The 20,378-nt window shown below is 38.5% G+C and overlaps 2 protein-coding genes across 2 annotated transcripts in view; both read right to left on the bottom strand.

The window, feature by feature from the left end:
- FAM171B (family with sequence similarity 171 member B) overlaps positions 1–5,146 on the bottom strand; it is a 29,977-nt gene extending 24,831 nt beyond the window's left edge. Inside the window, exon 1 of the mRNA XM_065750929.1 lies at positions 4,990–5,146. Coding sequence (XP_065607001.1) covers positions 4,990–5,146 — 157 coding nt within the window. The remainder of the gene's footprint in view (positions 1–4,989) is intronic.
- Positions 5,147–13,158: 8,012 nt separating this feature from the next.
- The window catches only part of ITGAV (integrin subunit alpha V), a 46,060-nt gene continuing 38,840 nt past the window's right edge, over positions 13,159–20,378 (bottom strand). The window contains exons 23-30 of the mRNA XM_065751147.1: positions 20,030–20,110; positions 18,962–19,067; positions 17,906–18,064; positions 16,521–16,631; positions 15,597–15,710; positions 15,396–15,503; positions 14,292–14,414; positions 13,159–13,906 (exon numbers count right to left, since the gene is read on the bottom strand). Coding sequence (XP_065607219.1) covers positions 13,811–13,906; positions 14,292–14,414; positions 15,396–15,503; positions 15,597–15,710; positions 16,521–16,631; positions 17,906–18,064; positions 18,962–19,067; positions 20,030–20,110 — 898 coding nt within the window. The 3' untranslated portion in view covers positions 13,159–13,810. The remainder of the gene's footprint in view (positions 13,907–14,291; positions 14,415–15,395; positions 15,504–15,596; positions 15,711–16,520; positions 16,632–17,905; positions 18,065–18,961; positions 19,068–20,029; positions 20,111–20,378) is intronic.

Raw genomic sequence — 20,378 nt, 5'->3', positions numbered from 1 at the left:
CACACAGCTTTCTAGACAACATACTAATTCACTTTTTTTTTTAATGCCCAAAACACTCAATCCTCCCTTCCCTCTCTCAGTTTGTTTTTTTTTAAATCAATCCAAGTTTCTTGAAAGCAAGTTTTCTGAGCTACCAAACATGATTCTGTGTTTCATTAAAAGTTTATTACAGGTTTCATTAAAAACACAGGAGAGCTACCCAGTGCTTTCCTATTTATACCTACACATTTCCCAAAAGTTATCAGAGTACAGGTTAGTTTCCAAGTTAACAGAGTACAGGTTTTTCCTGCAAACTCTTCTTTTTCTTCTATTAAGACCTGAGTGGCTTAATCTGTGGAACACATGGACAAATAAATGAGATTATCTCCTATTCATTACTCCCTTCTGACTCCAACTACAGATGCTTTGTCACCTCTCTGTGTCCTAATGCCCTTCCTTGTGCTTTGTCCTACTGTTAAGCTTCAGAGCAGCACAGAAAGCTAAGTCACTTACAACCATCAGGTCTAATAAATCAGGATAACTTGAAGTCTTGCATTCTTTCTGTGTTCTCATCTAACTGAGAAACCATTACTACAGATTTCAGAGGCTGAGAAAGCTCAACAGCAACTAGATAACTCTTTTCCAAGCTTCCATCAAGGAGGCGCAGTTGGTTGCTTGAATTCTTACTGCTGTCTGCACAAAGCCAATTTGTTGGTGTGCGCATGTAATACTTCAGCAGTTCTTTTTGATAATGAATGATTTTCCACCATATTGAAACTTAACATTTCCTAAGTTTCATGGAGGTTCTTCGTATAAGAAACATGCTGATTCCCAACAAACGTTGGGATCTGAACATCTAAAATAATTTAAACCATTTAAGAAAATCTCTTCTTTCAAAAATCCTAATCTAGCTCCTCCATGAGCAAATAGGAAATGATTAGTATAACTTAATTCTTAAGCTCTGACAACTTAAAATCGGATCATCTCCCCCGACACCAGTTACATTCCAATACCAACTGGGTAAGAAAAACATTTTCCTGGTTGTCTAAAACAATTAACCCCAAAGCTGATCAGAGCTCTCTAATTAGAGAGCCCTGACTTTCTGCGCATAAACTGTTCTGTTTAGCTAGATGTTAAAATTGCTCAATTTTCTTCTGAATAAGAACACTATGCCATCTGCTATTCAGCTTTTAACTCCTCACTCATTTTCTCAGGGTCTCTCTGCCCACAACAGAAACTCTAAAGCAGTGCTGGGTTTATTCCTGCCCTACTAATCCCCTATCCAGTGCCTAGCGTGGCAAGACACCCCAGCTTAGTTCCACCAAGCAGCAAACCAACCGTTCACACAGCACTGTGCTGTTAAAAAAAAACAAAAACAGAAGTGCATGGCAATTTATTATCACTAATTCAAACCAGATTGACAGCCAAAATCAAATGGTGTCCTGAACACCTAAGTACCATCAGTACATTGATGTGTCATCAGGAAAAATATTTCACTACTGAAAACAAACGCCAGCAGCAAAGATTAGAAAAGCAGCCAGTCACACAAGGCAGCATCAGAAATATGTTTCAGTATCTCAGCTGAAAAGAGGCCCAACACGATCAGAACAAATAAGACAAAGAAATTTAGGAAAATTTTAGAGACAATTCATTTAGAACATGGCTTCAAATTAGATAGCAACTTATCAGATACAAATAGATAATACTGAGAAAAGGGCACAGAATCCAATTGCACAGGCATCATCCAGACATGGTATCTGCCCTCCATAGGGAGAAGTGTTATTTTCTTCAGTTTCCCAGGATTCAAGTACTCCTCTTATCATCCCCAACCAACAGAGCTGTCACCTGCTACTGCTTGCATTTCACCCCAGCAAGAAACCAAGCTGATATTCTGTCATGTACAAGGCCACCTGCCATAAAAAAAAAAAAAATCACATGAAAAATGAATTTCTTATCCCTGAATTCCATAATATAACATAGATTGGAGATGATTTATAATAAATAGGATGGCGAGTCAAGTCTTTTTTGTTGATGCTGGGATCTCAGAGGGTATGGTGAACGCCTACAGAGCAGAACATGCATTGATACAATGTGTACTTAATTCTTCAACACAGTTCAAATCTAACTTAAGGTCTCAAAAAAAAAAACAAAAACCCCTTAACTTTAATACAGCACAGGTCTTCCTATTTACACACAGTATGAGAGCACACACACAATGGCTGTTTACTCCCAGCACTGATCATTTGGTACACATTAGATCTGCCACAGAACCGAGGCAGTTGAGTGCCACGCAATTAAGGGTCTCTACTCAGTTTATTGCATAGAATCTGCATTATAAAGAGGTTAACGACACACCACTTCCAGAAACAACCTCGCTTCTTAAACATAGACAAATACAACCCCATACCTCCTGCAAAGGATGCATATCGATACACACTAGCCAAGAAAAAAAAATAATAACATTTGCCATGATCAAAGCCATGACCGTAATTTACTGCCTCTTGAATCCTGCCCTCAAACCCACAAACCTCAGTGCTGAACATTTGAAGCTCGCACTGACTTCACTTTGATCACTGCTGCACACCAGAGCCCAGATGTCTGAACTGCCACACAGAAAATGGAAAAACGCACTATGAATAACAAGGAACTAAGACAGGCTCTCCACTTAGGTGATCAGCACCATCACCACAAAAGCTGGCTTTCTCTTCCAGAATACTTTTTTCTACAATTTGGAAGAATAGCTATATTCATTACATAGCGTGAGTCAGTAACTTCTTGAACCAAGTATCCCTTGTGCGTGTTTTCATTGCCTAGCCTTTAGTACTTCCTTATTTCTTCTGGCAACGGTGATTTGGTTGATGTTTTTAAGGGAGAATAAAGAGGAGAACAAAACGACTGTTCAGTCACATTCATTGGCCTCCTGGTCACTCCACATCCACGTTAGCAGTACAGTGTGCACACGTGAGCATCTCCTTCTGAGCAGCGTGTTAATTAAACTGGCAGAAGTTTGTTAAGCCAGGAGGGAATTGATCTGTAAAACTGCATAATTAGCCTGGACAGAGTAGGGACATCGATACTGCAGCGTCAAACAAGAAAAGGTTGTGAACTCCAACCTCAGCTCTGTGCCTTCTCTGTTCTAGGAGGTTATGGTTCCTCCTCTCTTTCAACACTGGAATCACAAACAACCGGCATAAACCCAAACTCAAATTCCTCCTCTTCCGCCCTCCTGGAGAGCCCCAACACAGGGCCTGCAGCTGCTGCAAGAGCAGCCTTACAGAGCACTGCCCTTAGGGAACGCTCCCCTGCCAGGCTCCCTCGGGCAGCGCAGCAGCCATTTATCCTGCCTGCCTTTCAGCAGTAAGTCATCACAAGGAGAGTTCACTGGGGGGAGCAGGACACAAATATCTGATAAATCAGGTCCAGAGATAAGCCCTTGCTTTTTAAACACAAATTACCTGTAGTACTTGACCAAAAGGAAATGCCACATGAAATACTGCAGTGCTTAATAGATTTCATAGTAGGTTTCCTGATGGTGATTAGTGTGTTGCTTTTGAAGATCAATCACTGTGGGTTTTATCAACTTGTTACGAAAGAAAAAAACAGCAAGATGATTCAGAAAGCCAGCCAGCAAGTGAAACAAAGCCATAGCTGTGCTTATCCATGACATGAACATACTGAGGAGCAGCACAAATGACTGCTTCTAACATTCATAAGGTGCGATTGGTTGGTAAAGCTACATCCTATACTACCACCTCAGGACTTGCAAAAAAACATGAAACACAGTAAGCAAATAAAGCAAAACAACAGCCTCTGGGCACATGGATCTGCAACGGCCACAACTGAAGAAATGGTACTGGGGTCAGGTTGGGTACCACAGGGATTTTGGCAGCAGGTCCTAGAGCTGCTTTTCAAAACAAAATCAATACATGAGACCAAAGAGAATCAGTGAATTACAAAGAATTATCTTTTTCGCTAGTTTCAATAAGCAAAGTGTTGGCTGCACAAGGTAGATATGCTGACGGTGCCTTTTTACAGCGGTGTACTGGTGATGCATGCTACATTCCCCTGAAAGCAAGGAGAGCTAAAATAAAGAGAAAACAATCCATTCAAAAGGAGAAGGCAGAACCATGCTGCCCACCCAACAGCCTTCTGCTCAGTCTGACAACTGAGGCCTTTAGATTAAAAACAATCTAAAAAGAAAAAAAGCAATAAATGAACCAGAAAATCAAATGAGGGCATTTTTAAGGGTCCACCAGGACCATCCAAGCGTGTGCTTCCATTCTACCCAACGCGGCTTCTTGCTTCCCACATTTACAAAGTTACAAGACCAAGATTGGGGATTTTTATCTATTTTTTCCCTTCCTTTTTGCTCGTTTCCCAAATTAATGTACATACCTCGGCATGTACGAGATTTGGTTCAGCAGGAACGCTAACCATATGCCTAAAGCTAAGCACACGCTCTACCTCCTCGGAGTCAGCTGCAAATAGAAACGCACACATACCAGAGCCAAGCACACGCTTCACCGAAACACCCAAATGGAGCCCGGGTGCTAAAGGAGCTTCAATAATTAACGCCTGAAACCAATCCGGGATCCTCTGGCGGAAGGCAAAACGCCAACACAAGCGTTAGCCTCCTCCTGACTGGAGCCATTACGGCTTCACGACGCATCTATATACCAGCGCGATGAACAGCTCGAGGTGGCCGCAGCTGTGCGCGCGGATACCGCGGCGCCGGGCCGCGCCGCGCCGTGCCGTGCCGTGCCGCGCCGTGCCCCTCACCCCGCGGGGCAGCCGCGTTATCAAAGATGGATCCCGCTCCGCTCTCGCGTCCCCCGCGCAGGTACGGCAGAGCCGCGCCGCGGCCGCTTCCCTCCCCCGCCCCATTTGATCGCCCGGCAGAAACCGGGCTCCTCGGGACCGCCACCCGCGCGGCGAACCAGCCTGGGGGGAGGGAAACAAGTATTCTCCTCAGGGAAGGCGGGAAGCGACGGCGGCTCCGGGGGCCGTTACCTGAGGCCGCCGCGGCGGGGGCTGCCCCCGGCAGAGCCGCTCGCTCCGGCTGCGGGCGGGTGGCGGCGGCGGCGGCGGCGGCGGCTGTCGGTCGGCCCCGCAGCAGTAGCAGCAGCGCCAGGAGCAGCGAAGGGGGCAGCCCGCGGGTCCCCGGCATGGCGGGCAGCCCGCGGGCAGCGGAGGAGCATCGCGGGCGAAAACCACACCGGGAGCTCCGGCGCCGAGCGGCCGCTGAGCCCGCCCTCTCCGCTACGTGCCGAGGCGGGGCCGCGCGGAGGGGCGGTGCCGGGGCTGCGGTGCTCCGCGTTCACGCAGCTCCGAGGCCGGTGACCCCGCGCCTCCCTGAGCAGCCCGCGCCGGTGCACCACCGCTCTATCGGAGCTTTTCCTGTCAGCCGACCCCAGCCTCCCTTGGCTCAACCTGAGGCCGTTCCCTCTGTCCCGTCGCTGTTTCCCGGGAGCAGAGGCCGCAGTGAGAACGAGGTGAAAGATTCCTCCGGGCGGCAGCGCCGGGGCCTCAGCGCCCTCTGAGTTAACCGTGTCAGTCCTCTGCAGGGTTAAGTACCCAAAACACGTCGGGTTCGCCTCACGGTGAATTTCATGCCGGCACCAAGCGTGTCCTGATTGCAGAGGCAGGTGTCGAGGCTTTTCCGTGCGTTGCTTCAGTAGTATACAAATTACTTCAGGAAGCATAAAGCTGTTTTGAAATATGCTTCCCTTTAATTAAATGGAAAAACAGTCAAATAAAGGCCTTTAGTTTAAACTTAGCGAGATGCCAGGCCAAAATGTAGTGTTCAGATCTCAGAAGATTTCTTCTGTGTAGTGGAAAAGGAGCAGAACAGAATTACAAACTGTGGAAGAATATAATCTTTCCCACAGGCTACACTGTGTATTTTCTGGGGATTTCCTAATAAATCTAACAAAAATTAATGTATTATTTTTTCTTATAATGTTGTTTTGCACTGTACAGTGTGGCTGTTTCATTGACAGCTGTCACTGAAAATGCAATTTTGTTACAGCTGCTGAGAGTTTGCTGCAAAGTAGGACTTCGGCCATTCATGCCTTATGGACAAACTGTGCTGCAACGGGAAACATACAGCCGCCTCAACAGGTAACATTCACTGCTTCTCTTTACAGTAGTTTGAGTACATTAGTCTCTCTCTTCTTATCAACACCAAAAACACAAGCTATGGAAACTCTTTTGAGGGGATCTTTATTTGAACTAAGCAAAAGGGCACAGAGTGCAGCCTTCATTTGCTGGTTTGGAACTCACCTTTAGGAGCTCACAGAGAGAAATAATTCTCTCTTGCTCAGTGCCCACTGGCCCAGGTAACATCCTCTTAGCCAGCTTCCTATTCAACTTTATGAGTTTTGTTTCCTTTGATAATTAATGTCTGATGAATGAGTACGTGGTATTGGTGGAGCGTAGATCAAGTAGATGTTCATTTCCAAATGCTTGGGCTCTTATTAAAAAAGATAAATTGAATTTATTTGAAGATAGATGGTTTGACCCATTTGCTGCTGCAACATTTTAAATTAATGTTGATGGTGTGAATATGCATAATTAATCTTTATAAAGTTCTGAAATAAATCTGTTAAATGTGTGTTAAGAGATGATATTATTGAAAACAGTTTACAAAATGAAACATCATGTGGAAATTTGGTGTTGGCACTGCATGTAGATAAACTGGTGAAAAGGCACTTGCATACCCTGGAGTACAAAGAACATAAAAGTTCAGAAAATAAGAAAAATCACAGTCAGGTTTACCGTTTCTTAGCCTAATTTTCTGTTAAAAAAAAAGGTTGCAATCTGATAATTAGTAAATTATTTCACCTTCATGAGTGCTTATTTGAGGTAGTATGTCACAGTCTGCGTAGGCTGGTTATGCCTTTTCAAAATTTGAGTAGATTACAAGACATCTGCACATTGTTAACTTACCACTGAAGGGATGTCATATGTCATCAGGTAATATTTTGTCAGAGACTGAAAAGCCTATAGAAATGCACACAAAATGGAGATGTAGTTTTGTAAGAGAAGTAACAAGTGGACTGCATGTGAAGTTGTAAAGGCTATGTATGTCGTCTTAGCTTCTTAAATTTGAAGGTCTGCTACACATTCGGGCCCTGCAAGGTTAGTCCTATATGCCTGCAAAATGAGGTAATAGCTCAGCACCCAACGCGCAGAAGGTTCATCTGAAAGATGCAATATTGTTTCTGAAATACCTCATATGACTAAGGATTAGTGCTGTCAGAAGGACAAACTTTGTGAGATGCTCATGCAGATATTTAAAAAAGCAGCTCTCAGTTTTCACCATCTTCTTGAATACTTGAACAGGTAATTTAACGATTTATATGCTTTTATTAATATACCGATAGCTTAGAAACCCAGAACATGTGAAGCAGCATAACTGAGTTGGAGATTGTTGATGTAAATAACCTCAAAACATGAACCATCATTTTCTTTAAGGTGGTTAAAGCATAAGATGAAAGAACTTTGAAAAAACACACTGTTCCCATGTTGCTGTACTGATACAGCTCTTGTCATGCATTGTTTTGGGACTGCTATACAGATACAGCAATCACTGTGCTGATAACTAACTGAAGCTACTCAAATCTAGGCCTGAGTTGGCTGCACCAACCTGTATTGCACTTTATTAAAAAAACACTTAGAAGCATGTTTTAACTATTGCCATAATGTTTTGTACACGCTTTAAGTGCAAATATTGTAAAGGTACAAAAAGCTGTTAATTAAAACATAATAACCAGTTTTTCATTATTTCAGTATCCTTTTTAATCATGGTCTTTAGGTCAACTAATGACCTAGGTGATGCAGCTTTGGAGTTTTTCCTCAAGCATTCACAAACACCAACATTTATTTCTAAACAAACAAATGTGCAATCAGAGGAAAGTAACAGTGTATGCCTTTGTCGTGACACAAAGTATTTACTGGCTCCCCACTCATGAGGAAGTTGATTAATTAGAACGACTGTAATCCTAAGATAAAATTAGCCTAAGAACTCAGCAACAACAAAATACTTCTGAGAATTTTCCTGAACAAAGAATAAGAATTGAACATTTTCTACAATGATGCAACAGATAAATCTGAACTAATTACTTCTGGTACACAGAAATTTCCGTAGGAAAGTTGTTAGTTTTTTCTTCCTCTGTGACAAGAGAAAACTCTTTCTGACCAGATCCTCATTTTTGCTTGTGATTATAAATTCTTTTGACTTGAAGTTAACACTGTTTTAGCTGAAAATGTAAATGTTATGTAACTATGACCTTTTTGTGATTAGTATGTAGCAGTGGTTGTAAATAAACAAGAAACACTTCAGGTCAAATTAGATACATTTTTTAAATAATCAAGGAAATAAAAAAGAAGGAAGCCATGTTAGTTAAGAGGTATTTTATTCCAAAATTCTAAACATCAAAATCAACTCAAAATACATTTTTCAAACAGGTTATCCAACAATATTTTGAAATTGAATACACGTATAGAAAAATACAACCTAAAAAATCAATTTTCAATTAAGATGAAAAGAAGGCATTGAAAAGTAAACCATAGCTTAATAGCTATTTTTCATATCAGTACAAAATTACTATGCTATAACACCCACATTTTTTGCAAGGTTTATAATTTAACAAAATAAGGTGACTTCAAACGTATATTGCTCTCTTTAAATGTACCGAAGACCTTTGAAACGAGTTCAGTTACTGAAAATATTCCCATACATTACAAATATTTACTAGATAACTAACAAACCCATTCTCATTAGTATGTTAATTTTCTGCCTGTGCAAACAATGCTAGACTGATTTAACACATGAGCAAAAAATCAATGCAAAAATTCTATGGCCAAGGAATACAACGTTACGCTTTCAACGTATGTGTATCATTGCAAATACCAGTTGCCTTCCTGGACTAGAAAAACCACTTAAACCTGAAAACATCTTTTGAAGACTCTGATGGTACATCGGTTCTCTTCATCTACTTTGCAAAAGCCAAAGTAAATGAAGAAGTTATTCAATCTTAATGAAGCATATCTGGAGAGGTCCTTGCATGTAATGCTAAGTTTCTTGGGTTATTATGTAAAAATTTAATGCAATGGAAAAAGAAAAGACTAACGTTTTATGAAAGAGCAGTAGCACTACAGATTCAACCCATGTACAGTCTCTAGTCATATTTTCAACAGTGGACTTAAAGAATATTGTACCAATTCTCAATAATTAAGCTGTTAGTAATATACACCCAATGTGGGCGATCACCATCTTTCTACATCATTCGTTTGTCATTTTAACACACTGGTTTTGTTAAAGTTCTTATAAAATACTGACCATTACAAGTCAACAAATGCTACATCCCTTCCTCACCAAACAAAAACAGACAACTTGGCAGTGAACTACTTCTGATCATGTTATATTGCACTTGGGAATTAGAAGCTAGAGGTTCAGTACCAGAGTGTTCAGATCCCACTCCCATTAGCGAGAACCAGTGGAGCTCAGCATGGAATGATGCTTCAATGTGTAGCATTTGTTTGGAATAGAAGGCCATTGCCTCTATGTGTGGGCTCATCCCATCACTCAAATAAGCAAACAAAACTCTCCCTTTACCGTAAAGCTTATCTGTGCTCCACCAACTACGTTTTATACTGGGCTTCCATTTTCCTTTCATAAATTCCTTTAGTTTTTCTTCCACATTTACTGTCAACGGCACTGAATGCAAAGATTGAAATCGAAAGGCAGCAGCAGAGAACATCAGGTTTGCCATGATTCCACTGCAGAATAAGCTTTAGTATAGATAAAAGGTAAAAACGAAATGGACGTGCACCAGTGTGATGTTGTTCTGTGACTGTGATGGTATGGGGAAAATACTGCAGGGCCTAAGGAAAACTTTCAGCAGAGCTTAATGTTGCAGAAAATCAAAGTGCAACATGAAGCCTTCAAAGGTCCAAGAACATACTGATTACAGCTAAAATACTTTTTAAATACCCATGAGAGTTTAGCTAAATGAGCGTTTAATCAAGGACCCATTTAGAAACATCAAACATTGAAGCCTTTGCTTGGAATAAATGTTTTATAAAAGAAGTACATGTATAATAAACTTTATTAGAGTTTCATAAGCATTATATGAATCCAAGATCCATATGTCAATCAAAATTTAGACAGAAAAAATGGGACAAGTAAAACTATAAACTCAGTACTAAGACCTGTCAACATTTTTCAAATATTTCTACTTCTGTTGATAGCTTTTGTTTAAGCATGACTGCAAAGCCAGACAAGTTTGGTAGTGTTTCTTGAAAGAAATGACCTATCAGTTACATTCTTCTCTTTACATTTGTGAAATATTGTCAAATATTATACCAGACAATACGCATTTTTTAATATAAATCACCTTTTAATATGCATCGTGAGAGGCTGCAATAATTGTAAAGTGGAGCAGTTTTAGAATTTCATATTTCACTACCAAAGATATAGCTCTTGAAAATGTTTTCATTGGCTCAAGAATGACATAGTTGCTGATACTATACACATAAAAATTATGCTTCTGAAACATAACTCTCTCAAAAGAAGGCTGCCAATTACCTGATACTGTATTTGTGCTGGTATTTTTTTTTAATGCTTGCAGCATGCATCTTATTTGCATTAGTTTTGACTCAAAGGCATTCATTTCATTCCAGTATATCTTTTTGAAGTCTATTTAGAAGTTTTAACATCACTCTAAAATACGTGCTCTAGAAATGCATCAATGCCTGTATACCACTATGAAATTCTTAGTGACACAAGTGCATATATGTATTTCTTAATTGTACTGCCAAATCTAAAATGCAAATCAAAGATTTCTCGTACATCTCTTCAGAAGAGCATTCTGTTAAGAACCCTTCTGAAAGAATAATGTCACTTTAAAGTGAATTTGGGATGTTACATCTATTTGTGTTCACAAAGTTACCTGTATGCTCCATTTGTGTATGCTACTTTTTTTTCTTTAACCGATCAAATTGGTAATCAGTGGGTGTGGAAAAATAAACTATTTGTATTTATTCTAGAGTAGAATGTCAGAAAATAAACATCATTTAAATAAGTCTTTTATGTAACTTCAGTAAATGGAAGAAGCTTTCCATAGATACAGTAGATGTACCAACAAAATGTACCTCTTTATCTTGAAAGAAAAGAGACAAAAAAAAAGACAGCAAAATGATTTTCCAGTTGCCACAGTAAAATTAAAACATAGTTAGCACTGACATTAACAGGGCCACAAAAGCCCTTCCACGTCAGCTAAAAAGATCTTGACCAGGTTTTGTTTTGTTGTTTTTTTCATCTCCTTATAGTGCCTAGACACGCAAGTCTAATAAATTTCAAGTCAACCTGGTATGTACATGTAAGGAAGAAACAAACATAAGAGTTAGAGCTATTGATCTGTCTGGCAGTCCCTTAAACCTCTTAACCTACTGGGATTAAGACTGGGAAAAACAATCTTTTTGCTCACAGATATGAAATTGACAAGGTGTAAGAACTAGAAGCCTGGGTGTAAGAACTAGAAGCCTGGGATTAAGACTGGGAAAAACAATCTTTTTGCTCACAGATATGAAATTGACAAGGTGTAAGAACTAGAAGCCTGTGTAAATAGCTACAATTGTGTTTTTAAAAGTCACATTTTGAGCCTGACACAGCCTGACTCCCAATTCCTAACTATATTACTAGTAACAATACTAAAAGAAAATGCAAAATAATGACCTTGGTCACAAGAAAGACGTCAAAAATTGGAATGGAAAGCAGAATTTTGCCCTATATTCTCTCAAATAAACTAATTAGATCTAAACAACTAGTTTAAAATAAAAACCATGTGTGTGAATAAATATGCAAGCCAAGATGTGATATACAAACTGGCCCTCATAGGCTTTCTGCTGTCTCCTTTAATGACTCAAATGCCATCATGATCTAGTGGCTACGAATGGTCTTAACAAAGACCTCCTCAGAAGAAAGGCAGAAATGAGAGCCAAATCAAACTGTTCATCTGAAATAATTCTGGGTTTACTGGGCACTGCAGTATTTATGGGAGAGATGCAAATGTGAATAGAAACCACAAATGACAAAACGAGTTTTTGCCCCCTCTAAGAGCTTGTTTACACAGAAATCACTTCAGTATAATTACAGGAGGAATGTTTCTTTCTGTCTGTGGCTGCATTCCTTCTCAGAATAGAGAATAAACAAATCTCATATAAGACATCTTTGTACCAGTTTAAGTGTGTCCATTCTGACGTCTGTGCAACAGCTACATCTATGAGCCAAATACCTGCTTAATAATACTTGCACTTACCTACTGAAATATGCATACAGACAATGTTTTGGGTGCTCCTGTAAGTATATGAGGCTTCATTTTACTAAACCAGTAATGAAAGAATTAAGCTAAGAATAACAGAAAGCGGTAGCTTGAACCCACTCACATTTTTATATGCCTATAAACCAGCATTGAAATGAAATAGCGTCTCTTCTGGCAACGAAATGTATTGAACACAGATATCTTCTTTGTACAATAAAAATGTATGACGAATGAATGAATTGTAACAAGCCAACTCAACCTTCTCTTTTACATCTTTCCACTTTGTCAGCTATACTCTGCTTCAGTTGACAAGCTCACTACTCTGTTAGGGTAGATGAAAGTGAGGCTGAAGTACTAATGTAATCTAGGTAAGTTTGGCTGGCACATGGTGTAGTTTAAACCATCCCTGTTATCACTATATCCTGCATTTGGATGTAGTCAACTACAGAAGGTGAAAATTAATAACAGCTTCTCCAGGGCACATCAGGTAAACTGTCACTCAGGTAGCCAACCTCCATTGCTGTGCCTGCCAGAAACTGTAATTCATCCCAAACGATATGCAGGCTCAGACTCCAAACACTACGAAGGTTTGATCTTTGGACAAAGTTTTTCTAACGAGGCATGTCTGCGAGCAACCACAGCCTAAGATCTTGTCCCTGGTCATTCCTAAAAGGCACCACGGTGCCAAGAATTCTGTGGGACACATGGATCTTGCTGCATAGAAACATGTAGCAGTGTTTGGATCTTGCTCTGAATCTTTCACTAGGTCCCATTTAGGAAGTACATTACCTCCAGCCCTCTACCCCTGGCTTTCCATGGTGTGAGCTCATCCCCCTGTTTTAAGAGACCTTGGGCCTAGAGAACAGCACCTGTAACATCTAGAGGAAAAACTGAAGACAACTGACTAGACAGAAGAGCAGATAAGAGTGCACAGCAGGTACTGCCTGTTTGTGATTCCACTGAGTAATCTTTTCTGTCTTTTTTGAGCAAGAGAAAATCCCCAGCAAAATTAATGAGTTGTGGAATAGTCTTGAGTTTTATAAAATAAGCTGTGGTCATTTTTGTGCAACTAACTTTCAAGAACTGGGAAATAAACTGTAGTGTACTAAAACAAGTATCTACTGAAACAAAATGTAACCTTTCAAGTATCTTGGAAGCTGTTGGCATCAGCTGTGTAAAAGGAGCCTGTGTAATAGTTCATATAAAGTCGTTCTGTTGAAAACATGTCCCCTACATCCCAATAAGCAAACTGTATTTTCAGCACTATATTTTGCTTAACGGCTTTCACACACAAATCAGTGCAGACGTGTTAGTCACAAGTATGGACGTGATTAATACAAAAAGGAGTATTTAAATATATTGCTCTTCGTACGTACGTGCTGATATCTTCTGACACCATCATCCTTGCAGTCGTGAGTGTTTTTTTCCTTAAGGGGGAAACCTGTATTTGTAACTAAGATGTAGGCATTTTAAAGTTTTAAAACGTCTTACAGATAAAACTCTGCTTAAGCTTCTGATGTTCCTTCCCCATTCTCATGTGGTTGCAGCTGTTCTCTTTCTTGTTCTTCTTGAGGTGGCCTCACACGTTTGAAAAAGCCCATCTGTCATTCAGAAAACAATCAAGAAACTGAACCATGTGATTTTCAAATATACACAGATCTTTTCTCTTTCTTTCTGCTTTTTGAACAGATTTTATCTGATCAGTTATTGATTTCCTCCTGCCACTCACTTTCACTTGATTTTTTTGACCTCTAAGGCCAATACATATCAGATACAGAAGTTAAACCAATTAATTCAGTATAATGAAAGACATGATCTTTTTACTACTTCTTCCTGACAAAGCGGAAAAGTTTTTATGGCTAACTAAAAAGTTAACACATTCAGGTCACCAGGAAAACAAACTATTTCTGCAAGCAGCTGCTGCTACTGGAAGTAATACACCACTAATGCTGAAAACAGCCCCAAACTAAACAATACTGTACTTACCCTGTACATAACAAGCACTAGAACAGCCAAGAGCAATAATCCTGCTAGGACAGCTAAAATTATAACCCACACTGGCACAGGCATAGGCTGTGGTTGAATGCCCCATGTAATATTTGTAGTAACCTAATAGAAAAACACAACAAAACACATTTTGCACAACAGTTGAATTGTGAGTCCATTCATGCATTTTAAGTACTCCTTATCTGGTTTCTATTGTAATTAAAATAATCTTAATCCAGCACAAATTAACTTTTCACTGCAGTGTGAGTCAGCAGCCATAGAAGAGTGACAAAAAGGCTTCAGTGACCCAAATGTAATAGGATTTTCAGGAATTTTTTTTTTCTTCCCCCCCCTTCAGTCCGTGATACCAAGGCAACACGTGTTCTGTAACACTTGGTGATTCTCATACAACTGTAGGGTTTTGGAAGTGTTTTGAAAATTAGAGAAATTAATTCAGCACTTATCTCTTTTTTTCTTAAAAGGTAAAATGCCTTAAAATTTCTGGGCAGGAGGGATTCAACCCCACAAGTTTTATGAGCTAAGAAGCAGTTAATATATATTGTCACTGGGATCTATATTCCAAAATAAACCATCACAGTCCTTTTTCAGTCCCATTTACAGTATTATGTCGACCAAAATCTAGCAGCCAAATGGAGTGAGCCATATCTTCATTCCTGTTTGCATCTTGTCTCCTTTCTCTTCAAACCTTTTCTAGGGTACAGACGGCCTTCAGTTTCACACAGATTATAATATAATCAAGGCCCGATATTCAGACTTCTAAGTGCTACTACTGAAAAGCAATATTTTCAAAGTCAAATATTTCTCTAGCAAAATTCATGTTAGGAAGGATACTTTGAACTGTTCGCCATCACTTTTTTTACACTTTTCAGTTAATTCTCTAAAGCTACAAGTAGCGCTAACTCAAATTGTAGCATAAAATATTTCCTCTATTTTCAATTGTATATAACTAAAATAATATATGAATCAAATATTTGATAAAATTAGAATTAAACCAAGCCACAAACAGCTATTGAACAATCATACTTTTTTATAATTAACAAAATAATTACTTTGGTTAACTCAAGATGGATGTAAATGACTTACCACTGTAGAATTATGTATATCTTCAAAAGAAAGGTTCTTATAAGGGAACTCTATAACACTGAATGAAGCAGACGATTTAAGGGAATAGGAGTGATTCTGATTTTCTTTCTATACAAGAAAAACAAAATTAGTACTGTACGTATACATAAAATCCACTTACTGTGTTTCAGAAGCGAGGACATAACGTACCCAATTACTTACATTCATGAAAGTTTGGGTCCAAAGGCGTGATTTTAAATACAGTATTGCACTCTTTCCTCTCTCCAGGTGGCCAACTTGGCAAACTATCTTTAAGCAATCAGCATTTCCACAGCCCTGTGCATGAAAAATAGGAATGATATTAAAAAAAAGATTAAAATATTTAAAAATTTGTTAATGACGTTGTTTATATAGGTACTTATGTTTTCTTGTCAATGCACCATTAGCTATTTAAGTACATTAAGACAAGACCAATATTAAACGATTACAGACAGTATTCAATAAATTCACATTCAGAAAAACGCTACTAAAGCCAGTTCTCTGTTTTTGGATCCCAAAGCTGAAACTTCTGTCAGTAGATTAAAGATAAGTTCAGGCTGGAAGGCATTTCTGATGAATTTAAATTATCATCCTCCACCTCTGTCTTGCTAGGAAAACTCAGCAAAATAATTTCAAGTAAGAAATTATAATTGCAACGTTGCTCTTCACTCTTGGCTGACTGGCTGACCTAAAGTGCAAGCTACTCCTTGTAGCAAAGACGATGAGCACAGCTCTCATCTGCTTCTGTTTTATCTGTGTTGCCACTTTTTCCTAGGAACTACTGATTTTCGAGTTCAAGAAAAAGCACAACACAGAAGTCTGGCACTCAATGTCTGCACTTCTGTTTACATGGGCATAAAACTTACAACAGCACAAACTGCAGCCATGCACATCATCGGAAGACTATAATGAGAAAAATGTACACGTTGGGGAAAAATAAGAACAACAAAACCCATCACACAGCTCCAGAGAATGACTCTTGGTCTGTTATCCTTTAAAACACAACAAGCTCTAGCATGTTTTCTGAACCAATCCTTCATCACATAGAGCTTTCATCTCTTCATTCAAAACTAACACACTCAGGATGTACCCGTGTTGAAAGCTTACCAAGGTCTGCACATCCCCTTCAATAGCAGTTAAATCTCTTCGACTGATGCGATGATTGCGGTTATCTTCCCTGCTTAACGTTTCATTCTTATCATCCTCTTTAGAAGAAATCTAAAAACCAAGAACCAAAGAATAAATAATCCTTACCTTCAGACAATTGTAAACTTGAAAGTTCAGTTGTAAGTTAAAGAAAATAATAGAACTTGCCAGGTTTCCTCCTCTTCCTGCCTTAGTGAAGCTTTGCATTACTTCAGAACCTGCTTTCTGCTATAGCTGTTACTAGAACATTCCTCACGCCATTTCTACATCACCACTAAATTTCTATTAAGATCTAACAAAAAGCCTTGAATAACTTAATTCTTCTCCTACTCGAAACTTTTTCAAGTCCTCAATGAAATAAAAACAGATTGCAATAAAAATCTGATTTTGTGATGTTCTATTAAGTATTTTTCCTCATCGTTTCAGATTTCTTAGCTCTGAAAAAACAGCACTAGTACAGTATTGATGTACCATACCACTGTACCCAGGTACACAGACAACAGAAAGACCTGAAAAAGCGTACAGTAAGTTTAAGAATTTTGATACTTCCTTACAAATTCCAAACGTAAAACTGAAACGTGTCTATGGGATTAGGCAGAGCCATGCTTATAGTCTCCTAAATAAGAAATTTATAGGAGGATTATTTTCTGATTATTGAGGATACATGAATATTCCTTATTATTCTATACAGCAAATATCTTCCTTATATCTTTTTATATGTATATTTGCTTTAATTCTTCTAAAACTATTTTTTTTCCCCACTACTACTTGTAAGTTAGCTTAGGACTGAACTCTACTCTCAAAATTTACTGTTTTTTTTATCTGGTGTTTCTTCGTCTATTCCAATGGGAAAAAGGATTTCATTCGGTTCTGCTCTTTACAAGTTACTTGTGTTGCTGAAGGAAATAATGTATACTTAAGTCTCATTGAAACATACCTATTGACCAAGGTAGTACCCTCGGAAGAGGCTAAGCAACACAAAAGCATTTCTGTCAAGAAATAAAACCTAGAAAATTCACACGAATAGCCCTGATTTACTTGGAATGTTTTTAAGACTACATTCAACATAATTCCATTGCTTCGGAGTTAGATAGTATAGCTTTCAAGGACAAAGCAAAAGGAAATGAGATTTATCTTTAGTTTGGCCATCCGTTATCTACCTTTTATTTCACCTGCCATGTACTTCACCTGCAAGTACCATCAAACACTGTGGTCATGCTCCTCGACAATAGAGAAAAACCCAATGCACTGTGCTGGGTATTTTGAGGGATTTGGATCTTTTAAATGTCTTTCCAAACAAACAAACGTGTTCCGTTTACTCAAACAAAAAGAAAAGTACTGTATACCTTAATTTTCAATGGATTGATCTCCATATCAGAAGTGCAGTTCATGGGACCATCAATGTCATACTGAACAATGTACAAGAGTGTATAGTTTTTGTATTTGTAAGGCCACTGCAGAGTCATCATCACCTTGCTGAAAGCACTTGGGCCATTGTTTCTCAGCTGATTATGGAAACAAAAATAAGAGATGTAAAATAAAATACTTCCCTGTTAATGTGCATAGAAGTGGTTAGTTTATATTTCAGCCACAAATGATACTGACATGAAGGTTGCTACCCCCAACAATTAAAGGCAGTAATATCAATAACTTTACCTAAAAATGCTACCTCAACTACACCCCTCCAGCAGTCAAAACTTGAAATTATTTCTGTAATACGATAGAAAAAACCTTCCATGAAAAGCATTTTAGCATTACCTCTTTTTTGTCTCGAAGTAATGTAATTTCTGTAGTGTCATCATAAATCACAGACATTGTGCATGTCTTAGCCAAGACCCTCTGAGTACAGATAACATATGTCCCTATGTTTCTTTAGATAAATGGTCTCTTACAAGTTAAAGAACTTCCAACTATTCATATTCACACAGCTCTCTGTTTTGTTTAATTAAACAATCTAGATTAAAGCTGTGATCATTCTTTGAAGGAAGTTTTAAATACTTAAAATTCAAGACTTTTACAATTACGATTCAGAACAGTTGAAATACTAATGAGAATACTAAATAATTTGCAGCCATGAGTTATTTTCTAAGTTCAAAGTACTTCAAATATTTTATCTAGATTTCAAACGGCTAGAAAATCTTATAGACAATAAATTAAGTGTAATGATGTTATTAAAAACAAAGAAATGGTTCTCTTGTATTTGGCCATTTCTTTCACAGTAATTCCAGGCATTCCAGCCCTTCTTGCAGACACTAGTTACTGACCCAGCATAATGGGGTCCTTGTTTCTACAGAGAATAAAAGAAAAGAAAATAATCTACTTCAGCAGAACGCTACACTGAAGATATCTTTCTTCTTCTTCATCGCAGAATTATGTAATTGAAATTAGTAGCAACTGCATACCTCATAGATATGCTGAACTAGAGGCCCTATATCATCTTCTGTTTCTGGATTCTCCTTGGGCTGCCAATTTGCAATAGGAAGGAATATGTGATCAGGAGATGACACGCTAAACAGTGGAGCAAACAATTTGTTATAGTCAGATATGAAACAAAATGCAGAACATCTCAAAAAAAAATCAATGTGCCTAAAATACAGCCTGCAGTTTTTTTGTGCCTCTATGTTTAAAAACCATACTACATATTAAATGTTCGAATTTCTTCTCCGTGTGATAGAATGAAACTTGTATTTGAAACTATGGATTCACTCTACATTTCTTAAGCCATCGTAATATTTAAGATCTACACTTGTCACCATGAAAACATACAGTGTGAAATATTTCAAGAATGGGTAATATCCATGATGTAGTGACTTCTCAGTGCAGTTATCACAGGAATTCAACATGCACCGAATGGAGTGAAGGTGACAGTAACGCTTCTCAGTTTTTCCTCCACTCCTCTCTACCAAATATAAAATAAGATCAGAAAATGAACTTAATAGAAATTCAATAATGTGACAAGTCAAGAATTTGAGTTAACTAACCAAGCGAGAGGACTGTATAGCTTTTAGCTGTGGAGTGTATGTCCGATAAGTAGAAGTAATGAAGGTAATTGAATCACGGTAATATTAATATCATGCTTAATATTGAAGATAATGAAGCCACTACAAATTTATCTTTAATAAGATTTATAAAAGGTTTGTGAGGGAGAAAAGCGATCTGCAGAAACAAGTATGACTATGAAAATGAGGGATGTTTTCTCTCCAGCCCATTCCCTGCCTCCTAGAAATAACAGAAGCAAAACAATTGTTTTTGGAATTAGCTTTGCAATTAGTGAAGACTGGCAAGTCCAAATTGTGGCTGGAGAACCATATGTTCTTTATGATTAAAAACCCCCTGTGAAAACTCCCTTTATGAAAAGCAACACAGATAGAGCTGAAAGAAAATAATATAATTATATGAATAATAAAGAAACAAACACATAATGCTCACTTGAGGAAAAAAATATGTATTAAAACAGTGTCAGCTCTTACCCTCTAATTTCAACAGCTGCTGAAATGGCAAGGTCAACCTGATAGAATGCTACAGGACTTAGATTGTCAAAGAGGTTGGAACTGCAAAGAAAATTAAAAATGGATTTAACAAAATAAACTAAGTATTAATAACAAATAGAAGAAACCTTACAGTGATTGGATGTAACATCAGAATGTGACTCTTGAGCCATTGTAGGAAAGCAAATACATTAAACTAAAAGCATTTTCCACCAATTTCTTACATGCATTCCGGTCCCACCAGTGTAAGTTGTCACTTGTAGAGTGGAGAGAACTGAGGGAACTAAGCTAGTGCTGACTCTGCTCCTTAGCTGCCACACCTAAGAAATTG

Source organism: Cyrtonyx montezumae, unplaced genomic scaffold (genome assembly GCF_038088225.1).
Source record: "Cyrtonyx montezumae isolate F1298 unplaced genomic scaffold, pur_monq_1.0 scaffold_7, whole genome shotgun sequence".
NCBI classification, from domain to species: Eukaryota; Metazoa; Chordata; class Aves; order Galliformes; family Odontophoridae; genus Cyrtonyx; species Cyrtonyx montezumae.
This window is presented reverse-complemented; position numbering and strand designations above follow the sequence as displayed.